We start from the raw sequence: 19,445 nt of genomic DNA on the forward strand, positions 1-19,445 counted from the left end.
CCACAACCCTGGCGTCGCAAGCGCCATACTCTACCAACTGAGCCACACGGAACCTACCCTACAATAGTTTTTGTTTTGTTTTGCTCAGTGATTTCTCTCCTGTCCTCACCATAAGGTTTTCAGCTTCTCTTGCCCGGCACTCTTCAATGTATTTTTTTTTTTAGAGGATATTAAACCTTCAACACTCTACTTCCTCTTTAACAATGGATGCTGTTTCTATATAAAACATTGGGCATAGCCAACAGTTTTGGGCCTTGGCTGCAAACACACCACTACACACATGGGGCCTGTCCTTGGCAGAGCCCAGCAAAAGCCCATCGCCTGAATGAAGGAAATCTATGGTCCATTGTACTTCTTGATTACACTAAAAGCCGCCGGCAGATCAGATCGGGCCTGGAACAAGATAAGAGCTCCTTTTCATTGCGTTTCAGCATGAGAAGTTGGAGCTGTTGGTTAATATATAACATGGGCTGTTTATATCGGGCCTCCAAATAATGACTGGTAGTGGTGGTTCTGTAATGAATCTTACACAATGACTGATGGTAGTTATCAGACGACTGAGCCACAGCTGAACTTGCTGTACTGCAGGTCCTGTTTTACAACCCAACTAATGGAACATGCTGTAATGTCTCCAACTGTATTTATGGATGATGTAATAAAATTCTAATGAATAAAACTAGGGATTGAAGCAGTTAGTCTCAACTGGTGGGGAGGTTTGAATTGGTCGCGGAATTTTAAAAAAGAAAATAGTTTTTAATATTCCAGTCTGAACTTAAATGACTTAGACCAGGTAGAAAATGTGTAGAAATGATAATTAACTTATTTTTTAAATAATTTATCATATAAAAGTGTATGCGACTTAATACCACATATGGACATTGAAAACACAAGCCAATGATGAGATACAATCTCAAACAAACCATCTACTCTGTATACAACCCAGAACAGCATATCATGTTTTTCTAATCAAGGGCTTGAAAACAGATATTGATGCACGCACAGTAAAGAAAGTGGCAACATCAGTAAATCATCTCTAGATTCAAAACACCTATTTTAAAGACCTGAATGACTCAAACTTTGGACTTCTATTTCCTATAGTGTAGATGGGATCGGCCGAGCCTGATTTCCTTAACTGTAAACCTCGGCCTGGCACCAGTCTCACACTTCATACGCTGTTCTCTGTTCCTGTTTATTGAGTTTCCCCACAGCTACCTCACTTCCTCTCCCTGTAAGGGTCCTTTTCCTGTGCGTCTGGTGGGTCCGAACAGCCAGTCTCACCTTCTGCGATCTGGGCCAAATTCCCCACTCCCTCCCTCTGTGTTCCTTTATTAAGTGCTGTGTGGAAGGGGAGGAAGCTGGTAGAGGCCAAACACCCTCCCACTGTACCCAACAGAGCTCCTAAAAACAACACATTCACTCCTGTACTGGAATACAAGTCACAGTGTATAATGGGTTCTATTGAGTGTCTCAAGAATTAAGTTGAACATGAGACATTGGGGTTCATTCATAAACGTGTCGATCACATGGAGTAGTTTCCTATTTAAAGGAAAATACAGCAGACATTTCCAGAATCCAATTTGGTGAACTTGGTGTTTTAAGAAAGCATAATCTAAGGGCCGTAGATGTACTTCCAATGGATTTGATGAGGTATTTACAAGCATGTTGTTTTCTCTTGGTAGACAGACATTTGAGAAAGTTACGTTATTAAGACAAAAATGTAAATAAAAGGATGAAATGAAATTACCCCCAGCTGATGCTTCCATCATAGGTCAACTACAGTGAACAAAAATATAAACGCAACATGCAAAGTTTTGTTCCTATGTTTCATGAGCTGAAATAAAATATCCCAGAAATGTTCCATATTGTCATGCCAGATTTGTTTACATCCTTGTTAGTGAGCATTTCACCTTTGCCAAGATAATCCATCCATCTGACAGGTGTGGTATATCAACAAGCTGATTAAACAGCATGATCATTACATAAGTGCACCTTGTGCTGTGGACAAAAGGCCACTCTAAAAGGTGCAGTTTTGTCACACAACACAATGCCACAGATGTCTCAAGTTTTGAGGGAGTGTGCAATTAGCATGCTGACAGCAGGAATATCCACCAGAGCTTTTGCCAGAGAATTAAATGTTCATTTCTCAACCGTAAGCTGCCTCCAACATTGTTTTAGAGAATTTGGCAGTATGTCCAACTGGCCTCACAACCGCAGACCATGTGTAACCACGCCAGCCCAGGACCTCCACATCTGGCTTCTTCACCTGCAGGATCGTCTGAGACCAGCCACCCGGACAGCTGATGAAACTGTGGGTTTGCACAACTAAATAATTTCTGCACAGACTGTCAAAAACCGTCTCAAGGAAGCTCATCTGTGTGCTCGTCGTCCTCACCAGGGTCTTGACCTGACTGGAGTTTGGCGTTGTAACTGACTTTAGTGGGTAAATGCTCACCTTTGATGGCCACTGTCACGCTGGAGAAGTGTGCTCTTCACAGATGAATCCCGGTTTCAACTGTACCAGATGGCTGATGTCAACGTTGTGAACAGTGCCCCATGGTGGCGGTGGGGTTATGGTATGGGCAGGCATAAGCTACGGACAACGAACAGAATTACAATTTGGCAATTGGAATGCACAGAGATACCGTGATGAGATCCTGAGGCCAATTGTCATGCCATTCATCCACCGCCATCAACTCATGTTTCAGCATGATAATGCACAGCCCCATGTTGCAGGGATCTGTACACAATTCCTGGAAGCTGAACATGTCCCAGTTCTTCCTTTCCCTGCATACTCACCAGATATGTCACCCATTGAGCATGTTTGGGGTGCTCTGGATCGACGTGTACAACAGCGTGTTCCAGTTCCCGCCAATATCCATCAACTTCGCACAGCAATGGAAGAGGATTGGGACAACATTCAACAGCCCACAATTAACAGCCTGATCAACTCTATGCAAAGGAGATTTCGTGCCGCATGAGGCAAATAGTGGTCACCAGATACTGTCTGGTTTTCTAATCCATGTCCCTACTTTCATTTAAGGTGTCTGGGACCAACAGATGCAGATCTGTATTCCCAGTCATGTGAAAACCATAGATTAGGGCCTAATGAATTTATTTTCCTTATTTTTCCTTATATAAACTGTAACTCAGTAAAATCTTTTAAATGGTTGCATGTTGCGTTTATATTTTTGTTCAGTGTAATATAAGCAATAATAGTTAATGATGATTCATATAAAACCGGTTGCTTCCCAGCTAGCACACTTGGTTCCTTGGAAGTTGTGGGAACGCAAGTCTTTGGTTTCTCATTGGTTCTGGGAACAAATCCATACGTTTCCTGACCAGTAAAACTGATTTGTTTTTTAAAAACGTGTTGACTGTTCTGGGAGGTTGCAATTAGGTTCTGAGAATGTTTTATTATGGTTCCGTGAAAGTTTTCCTGGGAGGTTTTATAACGTTCTTAGAACAGAAATTCTAGGTTATTTGAAAGTAATTAAATAATATTCTGAGAATGTTTCAATAATATTTAATAACACTGCTAGCTTAGGTTAACTGTTCTGAACTCCAATAACAGATTGGATGCTGAAGTACGTGGCTATTCATTTGCTTAACCATGCAAACGCATATTTTGTATTGTGGCACGGCATCAGTGAGATTCTGTCCTCTATCCATGGAATTACTCCACTGCACTACCAGGATGGAGCTAGCATGCCACGTTCATTTTAGTCTGTTCAAACAGACCCCATTTCAAAGGAAACAAGCACTCATTAAGATCAGGTTTGGACAATTTAGTGGGCGCAGTCAACACACCTGAACATACTTAACAATGTACACTGAGCATACCAAACATTAAGAACACCTTCCTAATGTTGAGTTGCACTCCCCCCTTTGCCCTCAGAACAGCCTCAATTCGTCGGGACATGGACTTTACAAGGTGTCGAAAGCGTTCCCCAGGGATGCTGTTCCATGTTGACTCCAATGCTTCGAGTTGGCTGGATGTGCTTTGGGTGGTGGACCATTGTTGATACATACAAACTGTTGAGTGTGAAAAACCCAGCAGCGTTGCAGTTCTTGACACAAACCAGTGCGCCTGGCACCTACTACCATACCCAGTTCAAAGGCGCTAAAATATTTTATCTTGCCCATTCACCCTCTGAATGGCACACATACACAATCCATGTCGCAATTGTCTCAAGTGTTAAAAATGCTTCTTTAACATGTCTCCTCCCCTTCATCTACGCTGATTGAAGTGGATTTAACGAGTGACATCAATAAGGGATCATAGCTTTCACCTGGGTTCACCTGGTCAGTCTATGTCATGGAATGTTTTGTGTACTCAGTGTATATGTTTTTAAATAATATTCTTAGAAAGTTCTTTGAACAATACTAACATTTTGTGTTTTTATGGAACGTTTTCTTAATATTCTGAGAGCATGACTTTAAATAAAACCACGAGGAAACCGGCAGAAAAAGTTATGCTGAAGTACTGAAATTCCCATGGAAGAACGTTGTTTCTTAACGTTCCCTGAGCAATTTGAGAACATTACTTTAAATAGAACCATGAGGAAACCTGTAGGAAAGGTTATGCTAAAGTACTGAAATTCCCACTTCTTATGGCTGCAATCCCGTTAACGGGATCGATATGACAACAGCCAGTGAAAGTGCAGGGCGCCAAATTCAACCAACAGAAATCTCATAATTAAAATTCCTCAAGCATACAAATATTTCACACCATTTTAAAGATACACTTCTTGTTAATCCCACCACAGTGTCCGATTACAAAAAGGCTTTACAGCGAAAGCACCACAAACTATTATGTTAGGTCACCGCAAAATCACAGAAAAACACAGCCATTTTTCCAGCCAAAGACAGGAGTCACAAAAAGCAGAAATAGAGATAAAATTAATCACTAACCTTTGATGATCTTCATCAGATGATACTCATAGGACTTCATGTTACACAATACATATATGTCGCCTCTTCACTGTTGACGTTGAGACTGGTGTTTTGCGGGTACTATTTAATGAAGCTGCCAGTTGAGGACTTGTGAGGTGTCTGTTTCTCAAACTAGACACTCTAATGTACTTGTCCTCTTGCTCAGTTGTGCACCGGGGCCTCCCACTCCTCTTTCTATTTTGGTTAGAGCCAGTTTGCTCTGTTCTGTGAAGGGAGTTGTACACAGCATTGTACAAGATCTTCAGTTTCTTGGCAATTTTTCATATGGAATAGTTCCAGTTTCAGAAGAAAGTTCTTTCTTTCTGGCCATTTGGAGCCTGTAATCGAACCCACAAATGCTGATGCTCCAGATACTCAACTACTCTAAAGAAGGCCAGTTTTATTGCTTCTTTAATCAGAACAACAGTTTTCAGCTGTGCTAACATAATTGCAAAAGCGTTTTCTAATGATCAATTAGCCTTTTAAAATTATAAACTTGGATTAGCTAATACAACGTGCCATTGGAACACAGGAGGGATGGTTGCTGACAATGGGCCTCAGTACGCCTATGTAGATATTCCATAAAAAATCTGCTGTTTCCAGCTACAATAGTCATTTACAACATTAACAATGTCTACACTATTTCTGATCAATAAAGATGTTATTTTAATGGACAAAAAAATTGCTTTTCTTTCAAAAACAAGGACATTTCTAAGTGACCCCAAACTTTGGAACGGTAGTGTAAGTGAATTTGTCCCAATACTTTTGGTCCCCTAATATGGAGGGACTATGTACAGTAAGTGCTGTAGTTTCTAAACGGTTCACCCGATATGGATGAAAATGCCCTCAAATTAAAGCTGACACTTTAACCTGCACTTTAATTGTCATTGTATCCATATCAAATCCAAGTTCTGGAGTGGAGAGCCAAAACAACATAACGTGTCACTCGCTAGGTTCCCATCCAACTGGCTACAGATTTTCATGCTAATACTCTAGAATCGGCATATAGAAAATGTGTGCATTTTCCCACCAGTGGTGTGTTTCCACAAAATTGACAGTGCGTGATAACGTAGTGCACACAAAATGTACATTTTCGCTTAAGTTTTCATGTACGCATAAAAATCAAAAATTCTATGTTTCCATCGCATTTTCAACTCTACCGATAGTTTTGTCACAAAAATTGTTGCATTAAATAGCAAATGTGCCTCCTCTGGTCTTGGTACATGCTCTCTAGCCAACAGCTTGCAGATACAGTGTGGGTAGGCTGTGCTGGGTTAAAAGGCTCTGCATGGTCAATCCGTCATCTGCAGTGACCGTACAGCATTTACTGCTATATGGTCTCTGCAGAAGTCTGGACATTCATACTTCTTGCACTTTGCGGAACAGAGCTGTTGTGAAGGGAGTTGTCAAGGACGTGAGTTTGTGTTAATACAGGACCTCCCGCCCCCATCTACTGTCAACCAATCATTGCCACAAATTTTGGGAGGCTCACGGCGATGCGGTACGGAGCTCGATTTGACCTCCACAAGCCTTCAGAGGCTCTGCAATTGCTTCACATTCTCTGTAAGAATCACATATTCAGAGACAGCATAAATTGGCTTTAAGTCTACATGATGAGATTATTATGGATAAGAGGTGATAATATTTTTATTGGCAGTCAAGCACTGATCATCATTTCACCAGAATAAGACCCTCAATATTTATTGGAAAGGAGCATAAAGATCACATTGCACTTTCACCACCCTGTAAAATTCATCACTTCATCTGTAGCCTAATAATCTGTATGGTTTCCTGAGTTGTAGCGGGAGGACCACTCCCCATAACATCGCGTGACTCCAAGTTTACTTCGATATGATGGTTATTATATCAATATTTGTGCATGAAGGCATTTCCACTGCCATTTCTCACATTATTCATTTTACTGACACAAAAATATCCCACCATGTCGAACGAACAAATGATCTGTCTGCATTTATAACATTGTACCGAAACTTCCTGTTTCCATCAGCTGTTGGTATTTTTATTTATATGGTATGACTTTACTGCATAAAAACTGTGGATGGAAACATGGTTACAGTCTCAATACTTCTGGAGCTCAGTGTTTCTACTTGTGGTCCTGCAGTAGATACTTTGGTTAAAGTTGTCTCATAGGACAACTGACGTTAGATTGGCCAGCCAGGTTCATCATCAGTGTCAAGTCATTGGTTGCCAGATTTGAGCCTTTTTAGTCCACTGTTTTGGCTTCTTGTACCTTACACTGTGGTCCAGATCACCATTTTCAGCATATCACCTGTCCATATTCTCGTCAAACCTGTGTGAATGGAAATATATTGAACTGGACTGAAACACAATAAATACATAAACACAGCCAATACATTTTCATGAATCATCATAATAGAAGGTCTCACTGTTTTCTTTCTGTTTGAAATGAATACTTTGATTTACTCAATGGTAGCCAAAGAGTGATTAAGAAAAACTAGATATTAGTCACACAATAAACATACGAGGTGATGGGCTTTCCCATTTATGGGTTCATTAATGTATCTTATTGTGAATGTGTGATGGTGCTTTCAAGAGTACTGGGAACTCTGGAAAAAACAAGGTCAAATAATGACTTCAGTGATCTTAAGGTCGGAAAGTAGGAGACCTTAGTTCCCGACTTGGAATTCTGAGTTGACCCCTCAAAAATATTTTTTTCCCAGTCGGAGCTACATTTTTTACAAGTTCACAGTTGTCTTAAACGCACTGAGGTCGGAAGTCAGAGATTTCCGAGTTCCCAAGTGTTTTGAACGTGGCGTGAGAGAGTCTGATGGTGTCACTCACTGTCTGACGCAGTCGGGGATCTGCACACGCTCAATAGGGATGTGCTGGGACAGCTCCCGAAGGCTGTCGATAAACTGAAGCTTGCGACTGAATTTGGAGCTGTGAGGATGACGGGATCGGAAGCCATTAGTTTTGTGTGACGGCACAGAGCCTACATGTAAAAAATAAAGATACAGTAGTGGGCCGCATCGTTCAGATGAAATAAATATACAATTAAGATTTGTACTATTACAGTTACAAGATCAGGGCGGCTGCTCAAACAGTGCTATGGCCATTGTTCTATAGATGTCCCTTTTGCTTCATGGAGTAACAGGGCCCATTGACTCAACAACAACAACAGCAACCCTGACAGACTAGACTTGGTGTCTCAGGGGATGGTGGCCCTCACCTGATGAAGGGCTTGATGATAGTGATCAGGGCCTTGATGTACCAGGTTGGGTGTACGATGTATAGACCTTTCAGATTCTTCCTCAACCTACGAGAGAAACAGAATCAAGTTTAAGAGTAAAGGTAACAGTTGTTCATTCAATCTGTCAGTATATCTTCTGTAGATTTACACTACCTCTCTCACACATATCTCACATCACCATGATTGACGGTTTAAACATTTCCATAAGACACGTATCTCTACCAAAGGTTACTTTAGTGCCTCCAAAGGTTATTTGGGGCCCAGTCTGTGTGACTCCCCAGACAGGTGCAAACTGTTAAGTAAGTGGTCTACCTCTCTCACTTACAGTACCAGTCAAAAGTTTGGACACACTTACTCATTCCAGGCTTTTTCTTTATTTTGACTATTTTCTAGATTGTAGAAAAATAGTGAAGACATCAAAACTATGAAATAACACATATGGAATCATGTAGTAACCAAAAAAGTGTTAAACAAATAAAAATATGTTATACTTTAGATTCTTAAAAAATAGCCACCCGTTGCCTTGATGACAGCTTTGCACACTCTTGGCATTCTCAACCAGCTTCATTGTTATACAGAAGATAGCCATATTTGGTAAAAGACCAAACCCATATTACAGCTCAAATAAGCAAAGATAAACGACACTCCATTATTACTTTAAGACATCAAGGTCAGTCAATTCGGAAAATTTCAAGAACTTTTAAAGTTTCTTCAAGTGCATCAAGAGCTACTGGAAGGAAGACCCAGAGTTACCTCTTCTGCAGAGGATAAGTTCAATAGAGTTAACTGAACCTCAGATTGCAGCCCAAGTAAATGATTCACAGAGTTCAAGTAACAGACACATCTCAACATCAACTGTTCAGAGGAGACTGCGTGAATCAAGCCTTCATGGTCGAATTGCTGCAAAGATTATTAAAGGACACCAATAAGAAGAGACTTGCTTGGCTTGGGCCAAGAAACTCGAGCAATTAAAAAAAAAAAAATGTATTTCACCTTTATTTAACCAGGTAGGCTAGTTGAGAACAAGTTCTCATTTGCAACTGCGACCTGGCCAAGATAAAGCATAGCAATTTGACACATATAACAACACAGAGTTACACATGGAATAAACAAAACATACAGTCAATAATACAGTAGGGGAAAAAAGGAAAAAGTCTATATACAGTTAGTGCAAATGAGGTAAGATAAGGGAGTTAAGGCAATAAATAGGCCATGGTGGCGAAGTAATTACAATATATCAATTAAACACTGGAAGGGTGGATGTGCAGAAGATGAATGTGCAAGTATAGATACTGGGGTGCAAAGAAGCAAGATAAATAAATAAATACAGTATGAGGTAGATAGATAGGCTATGAGGTAGATAGATGGGCTATTTACAGATGGGCTATGTACAGGTGCAGTGATCTGTGAGCTGCTCTGACAGCTGGTGCTTAAAGCTAGTGAGGGAGATATGAGTCTCCAGCTTCAGTGATTTTTGCAGTTAGTTTCAGTCATTGGCAGCAGAGAACTGGAAGGAAAGGCGACCAAAGGAGGAATTGGCTTTGGGGGTGACCAGTGAGATATACCTGCTGGAGCGCGTGCTATGAGTGGGTGCTGCTATGGTGACCAGTGAGCTGAGATAAGGCGGGGCTTTACCTAGCAGAGACTTGTAGATAACCTGTAGCCAGTGGGTTTGGCGACAAGTATGAAGCGAGGGCCAACCAACAAGAGCGTACAGGTCGCAATGGTGGGTAGTGTATGGGGCTTTGGTGACAAAACGGATGGCACTGTGATAGACTGCATCCAATTTGTTGAGTAGAGTGTTGGAGGCTATTTTATAGATGACATCGCCTAAGTCGAGGATCGGTATGATGGTCAGTTTTACGAGGGTATGTTTGGCAGCATGAGTGAAGGATGCTTTGTTGCGATATAGGAAGCCGATTCTAGATTTAATTTTGGATTGGAGATGCTTAATGTGAGTCTGGAAGGAGAGTTTACAGTCTAACCAGACACCTAGGTATTTGTAGTTGTCCACGTATTCTAAGTCAGAGCCGTCCAGAGTAGTGATGCTGGACGGACAGGCAGGTGCGGGCAGTGATCAATTGAATAGCATGCATTTAGTTTTAATGGACATTAGACCTGTGGAAATCTGTCCTTTGGTCTGATGAGTCCAACATTGGGAATTTCTGTTCCAACCGTCGTGTCTTTGAGAAACACAGAGTAGGTGAACGGATGATCTCTGCATGTGTGGTTCCCACCATGAAGCATGGAGGAGGAGGTGTGATGGTGCTTTGCTGGTGACACTGTCTGTGATTTATTTATCATTCAAGGCACAATTAACCAGAAAGGCTACCACAGCATTCTGCAGCGATACGCCATCCCATCTGGTTTGCGCTTAGTGGGACTATCATTTGTTTTTCAACAGGACAATGGCACCAAACACACATTCAGGCTGTGTAAGGGCTATTTGACCAAGAAGGAGAGTGATGGAGTGCTGCATCAGACGACCTGGTCTCCACAATCCCCCGACCTCAATCCAATTGAGATGGTTTGGGATGAGATGGACCGCAGAGAGAAGGAAAAGCAGCCAACAAGTGCTCCGCATATGTGGGAACTCATTCAAGACTGTTGGAAAAGCATTCCTCATGAAGTTGGTTGAGAGAATGCCAAGAGTGTGCAAAGCTGTCATCAAGGCAAAGGCTGGCTACTTTGAAGAATTTCAAATATAAAATATATTTAGATTTGTTTAACACTTTTTTGGTTACTAAATGATTCCATATGTGTTATTTCATAGTTTTGATGTCTTCACTATTATTCTACAATGTAAACAATAGTAAAAAATAAAGAAAAACCCTAGAATGAGTCGGTGTGTCCAAACTTTTGACTGATACTGTACATGGGCCAAGTCAGACAACAGAAAGTGAGAGGGGAAGTTGGCTAGACACGGTCAGGTGTCAAAACACTTGCTCTATTGGAGAAAACATCACAAAGAACAATGGTGGTTTTCCAGACACAGGTGAGCCCTACTCCTGGACTGAAAAGCATGCTCAATGTAGAACTATTGAAAGAGCTTTTTCATCCACAAACACTTAATCTTGTATGGAAAACCGTCAAATCCTCACCACTCATCCCCTACCCAGATGGTCATATGCCATCGCAATCTTTGCTCTCTCTCCCCCACTACTATCTCCTCTTCTATCATATCATCTCTCCCTTTGTAAATAGTTCTCTGTCTTGTCTCCTGACTCTGTCTGTTCGACCCTACTATCCTCCCTTTCCGCATCCTATGACTCGCACTGTCCTCTTTCCTCCCGGCCGGCTCGGCCCTCCCCTCCTGCTCAGTAGCTGAGTGACTCATTGCGAGTTTACAGAACAGGCCTGCGTGGAGCGAAAATTTAGGAAAACTAAACTTCTGGAGGACCTATCATCCTGTCACGCCCTCCTCTCTACATGCTCTTCCTCTGTTTCCGTTGCTAAAACCACTTTCTATCACTCTACATTTCAGCTTCTGCCTCTAACCCTAGTAAACTATTTTCCACCATCTCCTCCCTCCTTGATCCTCAACCCCCTCCCTCCTCCCCCTCTGCGGACGACTTTGTCAATCACTTTGAAAAGAGTTAACTGGTCCCACTCACACAGAACTACCCCACGCCGCCTTGACCTCTTTCTCCCCTCTCTATTCAGATGAAATCCTGCGACTAGTGTCCGGCCGCCCGACAACCTGCCCACTTGACCCCATCCCCTCCTCCCTTCTCCAGATCATCTCTGGAGACCTTCTCCCATTCCTCACTCACTCATCAATCCCTCTGACTTCAAATGGCCGGTGTCGCTCCACTACGCAGGAAACCAACACTCAACCCCTATGACGTCAAAAACTACAGACTATCCCTTCTTTCTTTTCTTTCCAAAACACTTGAGCCCGCTGTCTCAGACAAACTCTCTCGCTATCTCTCTCAGAATGATGTTCTTGACCATAACCAGTCAGGCTTCAAGATGGGTCACTCAACCGAGACTGCTCTTCTCTGTGTCATGGTGGCTTTTTCTGCCAAAGCTGACTCTCTCTCCTCTGTTCTCATCCTTCTAGATCTATCCGCTGCATTCGACATCATGAGCCATCAGATCCTCCTCTCCACCCTCTCAGGGCTGGGTGTCTCAGGCTCTGCACACTCTTGGATTGCATCCTACCTGCAAGGTCGCTCCTCAGCTTGGATATCTCAGCTTGGATGTCGGCCCACCATCTCAAGCTCAACCTCGACAAGACAGAGCTGCTCTTCCTCCAGGGGAAGGCCTGCTCGCTCTATGACCTCTCCATCACGGCTGACAACTCCACAGTGTGACCCTCCCAGAGTGCAAAGAACCTTGGTGTGACCCTAGACAACACCCTGTCGTTCTCTGCAAACATCAAAGCAGTGACTCGCTCCTGCAGGTTCATGCTCTACAACATCTGTAGAGTACGACCCTACCTCACACAGGAAGCTGCACAGGTCCTAATCTATGCACTTGTCATCTCCCGTCTGGACTACTGCAACTTGCTGTTAGTTGGGCTCCCCGCTTGTGCCATTAAACCCCTGCAACTTATCCAGAACGCTGCAGCCTGCCTAGTGTTAAACTTTCCCAAATTCTCCCATGTCGCCCCGCTCCTCTGCACATTCCGCTGGCTTCCATTCGAAGCCCGCATTCACTACAAGATCATGTTACTTGTCTATGGAGCAGCAAGAGGAACTGCCCTTCCCTACCTTCAGGTTATGCTCAAACCCTAAACCACAACCCGAGTTCTCCGTTCTGCCATCTTTGGTCTTTTGGCCCTCCCACCCCTATTGGAGGGAAGCTCCTGCTCTGCTAGGTATTTGTAGTTGTCCACGTATTCACCTAACGGTGGAACCAGCTTCCCCCTGATATGTTGTTGTTGTCCCACCTAGCTATCTTAAGATGAATGCAGTAACTGTAAGTCCCTCTGGATAAAGGCATCTGCTAAATGACTAAAATGTAAATGTTCAAAGAAAGGGTCCAAAATCATATCACAAAAAAATGAGTGTCTGTGTTGTATAAAGGGAAATAAGATATAATAATATAAATATAATAAATAAATATACTAATATAATAAATAAAATATAATAATATAAATAATATAAAGGAATATCAAGTTGAGACATTCATTTCAACAACATACAAGGTCAGTGGGATGGTCTTAGCAGCTTTTTTCCTCCTGCAGTTCACTTGATACCTTTACTGGATCCAAACATTTAGTTACATTATTAGTATTAGACCCAGGTCAAGGTTTACAGCATCAAAGCTTTCTGGAAATATGAGGGATTATGTTAGTAGCCATGTGTTACGGGATTTTTGTGTTTAATGACTAAAATATGTATACATTTTTATTTTATTTTTTTTTTATCCCATTTTCTCCCCAATTTTCGTGGTATCCAATCGCTAGTAATTACTATCTTGTCTCATCGCTACAACTCCCGTACGGGCTCGGGAGAGACGAAGGTCGAAAGCCATGCGTCCTCCGAAGCACAACCCAACCAAGCCGCACTGCTTCTTAACACAGCGCGCCTCCAACCCGGAAGCACCAATGTGTCGGAGGAAACACCGTGTACCTGGCCCCCTTGGTTAGCGCGCACTGCGCCCGGCCCGCCACAGGAGTCGCTGGAGCGCGATGAGACAAGGATATCCCTACAGGCCAAACCCTCCCTAGCCCAGACGACGCTATGCCAATTGTGCGTCGCTCCACGGACCTCCCGGTCTCGGCCGGCTGCGACAGAGCCTGGGTGCGAACCCAGAGACTCTGGTGGCTAGACCTCTGCGCCACCCGGGAGGCCCCTAAAATATGTATACATTTGACTTAGAATTATAACTCATAAATGTTGAATGTTATGTGTTCCTTGTTAGAAAGAATGGGTTTATCTTCAGACAGGCTAGGATGATGTCTCTACCCAGGGAGGGGAAGACCTTGGGTTGGTTGTAGATAGTTTAACAGGTGGCAGACAGTAATGAGAACTCGAACTGTATTGCCATTGTATCCGAGAGGAGGTTGGACATTAAAACCTATGACATCATTTTTATTATATAACCTGATGTAATTTGTACTATGATTCAGTACTCTCGAGAATAAACGCTATTGATTGATTGATTTTAAGACTGGTATCTGTCCATTTTATGCTGATAATTATCTTACAAATTCTTATTTATGGGCAGAGTGTTTTAATTGAATTGGTTGATAAACAGGAATTAAAATTCCTTTAACACCATGCCGTACAGAAGCCTTTGGACACTGTTGTAACCATCCTGAAAAAAATAACACTCTTTCCATTGGGGCACTCAATGTAAAACGTTTTAAAAACGTTTTCCAACGGAAAATGACTATGTGAGTGTTTTTTATTGGACAAGTCCATGTAGTTCATCCTAGTTTCAGTCCATTTTCTTCCGTTTTGTGCCTAATGAACAAAACCCTGGAATCTACCAACTCTTAGCCTGAGAACTGTAGGTTGGTTGTGCGGGAAGTCAGGAGGAAACTCAAAATTATACTTTGGTTTTGATGCCATCCTCTGGCTGAAGAAGGAGTGCCAAAGCAGGCTCTCGTAAACTTGCTAAGGATGCTAAGGCCCAATGTGACACTATTATTGCCAGCTACTTGCTGTGGGTTATTTTCTATACTATATAAGTACATATGGTTGCTACACTGCACATTCAAACTCTCATACACAATTTTTTTTAAGTATGCATGGTATTATTTGGGAATATTTACTGAAGGTTTAACTTTATTTTACTGTCTGCTGTTTTAAGGCGTTTATTTATTAAAAGTACTGGTACTGGTATAAAAGTAGCCTTCTGGTATAACTTTGTGATATAGTTAAATAGTAATTACTTAGCAATTACCTAATGAGGTGCAGACTTGTATTAGATCAAGACAAGTCACAAATGTGATGGCTTGAGACTCGTCTTGGTAGCTTCTATTCTGTTTCACTACACGAGAGCGCAACGGTGGTGGACACGCCTACTCATTCCATGGTTTTCTTAATTTTTACTATTTTATACATTGTAGAATAATAGTGAAGACATCAAAATTATGAAATAACAAATATGGAATCATGTAGTAACCAAAAAAGTGTTTAAAAAATCTAAATATATTTTAGATTCTTCAAAGTAGCCAACCAAATCCAAATCCAATCCAAATCAAACTCTATTTCACACATGTGCCGAATACAACAGGTGTAGACCTTACCGTGAAATGCTTACTTACAAGCCCTTAACCAACAATGCAGTTCAAGAAAGAGTTAAGAAAATATTTACCAAATAAACAAAAGTAAAAAATTATAAAAAGTAACACAATAAAAGAACAATAACGAGGCGATATACATGGGGTATCAGTACTGAGTCAATGTGCAGGGGTACAGGTTAGTTGAGGTAATTTGTACATGTAGGTAGAGGTAAAGTGACTATGCATAGATAATAAACAGTGAGTAGCAGCAGTGTAAAAACAAATGGGGGGGATGGGGGTGAAGCAGAGAGAACAGTCTATGACTTGGGTAACTAGAGTCTTTTACAATTTTTGGGACTTTCCTCTGACACCGCCTAGTATATAGGTCCTGGATGGCAGGAAGCTTGACCCCAGTGATGTACTGGGCCGTACGCACTACCCTCTGTAGCGCCTTACGGTCAGATGCCGAGCAGTTGCCATACCAGGCGGTGATGCAACCGGTCAGGATGCTCTCGATGGTACAGCTGTAGAACTTTTTGAGGATCTGGGGACCCATGCCAAATCTTTTCAGTCTCGAGGGGGTAAAGGTGTTGTCGTGCCCTCATGTATCTAATGTTAGAGGTCAGAGGTACGAAAGCAGAAAGTGGATGCGGTGTTTTGCTGACGTGTGGGATGTTATTTTTGTGGTGGACAGCAGCAGCTATGACATGGTGATGCAGGAAGACAGCCAGACCAACGGGCTGCAGGAGGCACTAAACCTCTTCAAGATCATCTGGAACAACAGGTGGCTAAGGACCCTTCCTGTCTGGGTCTTACTGAACAAACAGGACCTCCTAGCAGAGAAGATTTTGGAGGGAAAATCAAAAATGGAAGAGTATTTCCCAGAATTTGCACACTACACTATGCCGGAATTTTCAACACCAGTACCAGGGGAGGACCTTCGTGTCACCAGGGCAAAGTACTTCATAGATGATGAGTTTCTGAAGATCAGTGCAGCAGGCCAACTAGACGAAAGGGACTGTCATCTGGTTTTCACCTGTGCAGTTGACACAGAAAACATCCGGCTCTTCTTCCGTGTCTTGACAGACAGCCAGCTTGGTAGATTTTCGACACTGAGACACTTATTTTTCACCGACTGAGACAAATTTCAATGATTTGATTACTTGAGACTTAATTACTTTGCATAAAATAAAATAACCTGAGATTTGACTTTGGCAGTGTTCCAGGCCAACTACATTGCAGTTGCCAGATCTCACAATGCCTGAATAGGTGTTGAACATATCCACTAACCACATCATATAATATAGCACTCTGACTGCAATGTTGATGACTGCAATTTATTCGACCTGGAACGTGGCCTACGACTTGTAGACTCCGCTGACATGAGATACTGTTGAGTTAAAATATGTTTGTACTGTTTTGTTACTCACTGTGGCATATAGTCTTCTGAAATAGGACCGCAAACCAAGCCAATTTGAGTAAACAGAACTAACCTTCTGTCAACGGTGGTGTAACACTCTCTGAGCCAGCCAATGGTGGGGAGCTTGTCACGCTGGGCCATGGCACACAGGTACACAATGACATAGTTCTCCGCAACCATCAGGTCCAACGTTCCCACAACGTACCTGCAATGTTTAGTGGTGCTGTGGTTAGGAATGTCGACCTGAAGAGTGGCCAATTCAGATAGTGTTTTACTAAGACTGTGGCTTCTCATCAATTAGCTCTCAGACCTGAACAGGTTGTCCATGACATGCTGGTAGTTCTCCATGTTGTTTTCAGGGAGATAGCAGGAAGAGAACACAATGATGTCATTAGACCCTTCTCCATAGTAACCTAGAAGGAAAACAATATTTGGATGAGGCAAAAATGAACATGCAAAAAATAAGTGAAGATGCTCGTTCTGTCATCCGAGTTGATCTCACAACAAACGGTCACATTATCCGAAATCCATGAGCCTGAGAAAAGCTCACATTCTTGCATAATGTCGGTTAGGTAAGTGCGACAGATTAAGTGAGTGCTGGGATTCTGGACTCACCCCCATGTGACAAGACTCGAAGGAAAGGATCCAGTACACTCATGTTGACCAGACTCTCCTGAAGCGGATCTCCTGTGCGGAACCGGCGCCACCTAGTGCCCTGGCTGTCCACTTGGTCTTGGTCAAGAGAGCCCACTCCCATCTGCTCTGGTACTGACTCACGGGCCTTATGGAAACATGATGCCACTCCCAGACGAAGCAGGTCATCTGTGAATGGGAATAATGTTTCAATGGTCAATTTCCCATACCGTACTGTAGATAACAAAATGTATAGACGGAGAGTGGTTGTGTACTGTCTATAATATGTTATATCTATGGGGTCAAGATCATCGAATGCAAAGTATATATAAAGGGAATAGCTATATATTGTGAATTTCCCAAAATAGCCTATTTGTGTCTATCCCATGGGAAAAAAATAATCCAAGTGAAAGTTGTTCAATAAGTTCATTGGCCTGTCTTGGACCTGTGAGTGAAGAAAGGGACCAAAGATAAAGGCTGTTAGTCTGTCCTGTCCACTGCACCCAGTTCTCACCCTCCAAATCCATGTTGTGCACTGGAAAATGGAGGGACTCGCTGTCCGAGGGCGTTTCCATGGCATCCAAGTCGATGTCCAGCCCCAAATCGTCATCATCAGGGGAGGGAGAGAGGGCAGCTGTGGCATAGTCGTCGGACACCGCCGAGTCACTGCGATCCAGCGTCAGACTTAGGGCGGGGGCCACCAGGCGCTTCTTCCTGGGTCGGGGCCCTGTCAGAGCCAGGCTGCTGGGCGGGGCTACCATGACATTTAATTATCATGATTTGCATTTATATGGAGCTTTATAACAGTGACTGTGATGTTACAACATTGCCATTTTGAATTGAAGTGTTACCTGGCCTGTCATCAGCAGCTAATGTGGGGTTCCCCGAGACTGCATCTGTGCCATGAACATTCCTGGGAGGTGACCTACAATGTTTAGAGAGGTCAACAATTACATTTCTATGGATTTTTTATTAGATATAGGTGTTTCATTGTGAAAAAACACTTGTTTGGATATTTGGTATGTTGATAATATAAGAAAAACAATTCAGTCTGATGACCATGACCTCTGACCTGGGAATGTAAATGTCCTCCTTCTCCTTCTCCATTTCTTGCTCTTCCTCTCTTGGCTCCATGTTGTTGCTGTGCAGGTTTTCAGTGCCAAGTTTCCTGATAGATGTTGTCAGAGTAACAGCAAACCTTTTGGCCCGGAGAAATTAAAAATCCAAACCGCTATTACAGCTCAGGAGCAACTTTAGCTGTAACTTCATTTTTTTATTTGAGGAGAATAAAGGGTGTAAAAAGAAATGATGATGAATGTCATGGACATACGGTAACAAGTAAAAAAAAAAAAACACTAACACCAACAGGTTCATGTCTGATCAGTTCTGCCAAATTATCGGATAATGAGGGATTTGTTCCTATGCTGGCCTCTAGTGGAACACGCACAGTGTTCATTTGTATTGAGTGCAATATAGGTAGTACGGTATATAAGCCAAGGCTGTCAACAACCACTGTCTGTCACCATTTTGTACTTTCTTTTTCAAAGCTTGTATTATAATGAAAATGTAGAATCACTTGTAGAATGTAAGACCCTTTCACCAGTGAGAACACATTAAATTGCACCAATATCATCAAGTTTGTCTTGGTTAGATTCATGTGAATAAGTGGTAAACAAAACTTGAGACAGGAATGCATGTGCACAGATACAACACAAAGCAACAAACGTGTAACATTACCTTGTTGATGGTATTTGGTTGACAGGCCGACAAACTTTTCAATGCCTTTGTAAAAGTACAGTAACTGTACAATGAGTAGCCTTTGAGTGAAAGAGGTAAATGTTATGGATTTGCTGAACTCATGACGAAGCCTCAATTGCACTGACACAATTGCCACACCTGAGAGTCAAGGTGTGGTGTATTTATTGCCAGTGCAAGCCCATCCCTGTAACCAAGGCAACAGGAATTAACTGCACAAGCTCCGCTTTAGGGTGAAAACATGCATGTACATGCATGCTTGTTCAGAATTCATGCAATGTAAGGCTATTGGG

General features: G+C 42.3%; 1 protein-coding gene across 4 annotated transcripts; it reads right to left on the bottom strand.

The window, feature by feature from the left end:
- Positions 1-6,561: 6,561 nt before the first annotated feature.
- Positions 6,562-19,305, bottom strand: LOC139554776 (BCL2/adenovirus E1B 19 kDa protein-interacting protein 2-like). Of its 4 annotated transcripts, none has more exons than XR_011670891.1 (10): positions 19,135-19,305; positions 18,470-18,595; positions 18,249-18,322; positions 17,912-18,151; positions 17,380-17,586; positions 17,075-17,177; positions 16,838-16,969; positions 8,144-8,230; positions 7,756-7,906; positions 6,562-7,243 (listed from the first exon to the last, which is right to left on the bottom strand). XR_011670891.1 is itself a non-coding variant. In XM_071367909.1 (10 exons), exons 2-10 carry the CDS (start codon positions 18,529-18,531, stop codon positions 7,219-7,221), a joined length of 1,029 nt encoding a protein of 342 aa, XP_071224010.1. In that variant the 5' UTR covers positions 18,532-18,595; positions 19,135-19,304; the 3' UTR covers positions 6,562-7,218. The 4 variants fall into 4 exon arrangements, 3 of the variants coding, with proteins under 3 accessions (XP_071224010.1, XP_071224011.1, XP_071224012.1); XM_071367909.1 differs by having other exon boundaries at positions 7,756-7,854; positions 19,135-19,304; XM_071367910.1 differs by having other exon boundaries at positions 7,756-7,854; positions 18,470-18,660; positions 19,135-19,304.
- Between the last annotated feature and the right edge of the window lie 140 nt (positions 19,306-19,445).

This window comes from Salvelinus alpinus, chromosome 26 (assembly GCF_045679555.1).
Source record: "Salvelinus alpinus chromosome 26, SLU_Salpinus.1, whole genome shotgun sequence".
NCBI lineage: Eukaryota > Metazoa > Chordata > Actinopteri > Salmoniformes > Salmonidae > Salvelinus > Salvelinus alpinus.

Coding starts and splice junctions, on each gene's coding strand:
- LOC139554776 (XM_071367909.1), bottom strand. CDS start 18,531: ATGGAGCCAAGAGAGGAAGAGCAAGAAATGGAGAAGGAGAAGGAGGAC. Junction 18,323..18,469: donor GAGGACATTTACATTCCCAG/GTCAGAGGTCAT, acceptor TAAACATTGTAG/GTCACCTCCCAGGAATGTTC. Junction 16,970..17,074: donor GTCATGGACAACCTGTTCAG/GTCTGAGAGCTA, acceptor TAAACATTGCAG/GTACGTTGTGGGAACGTTGG.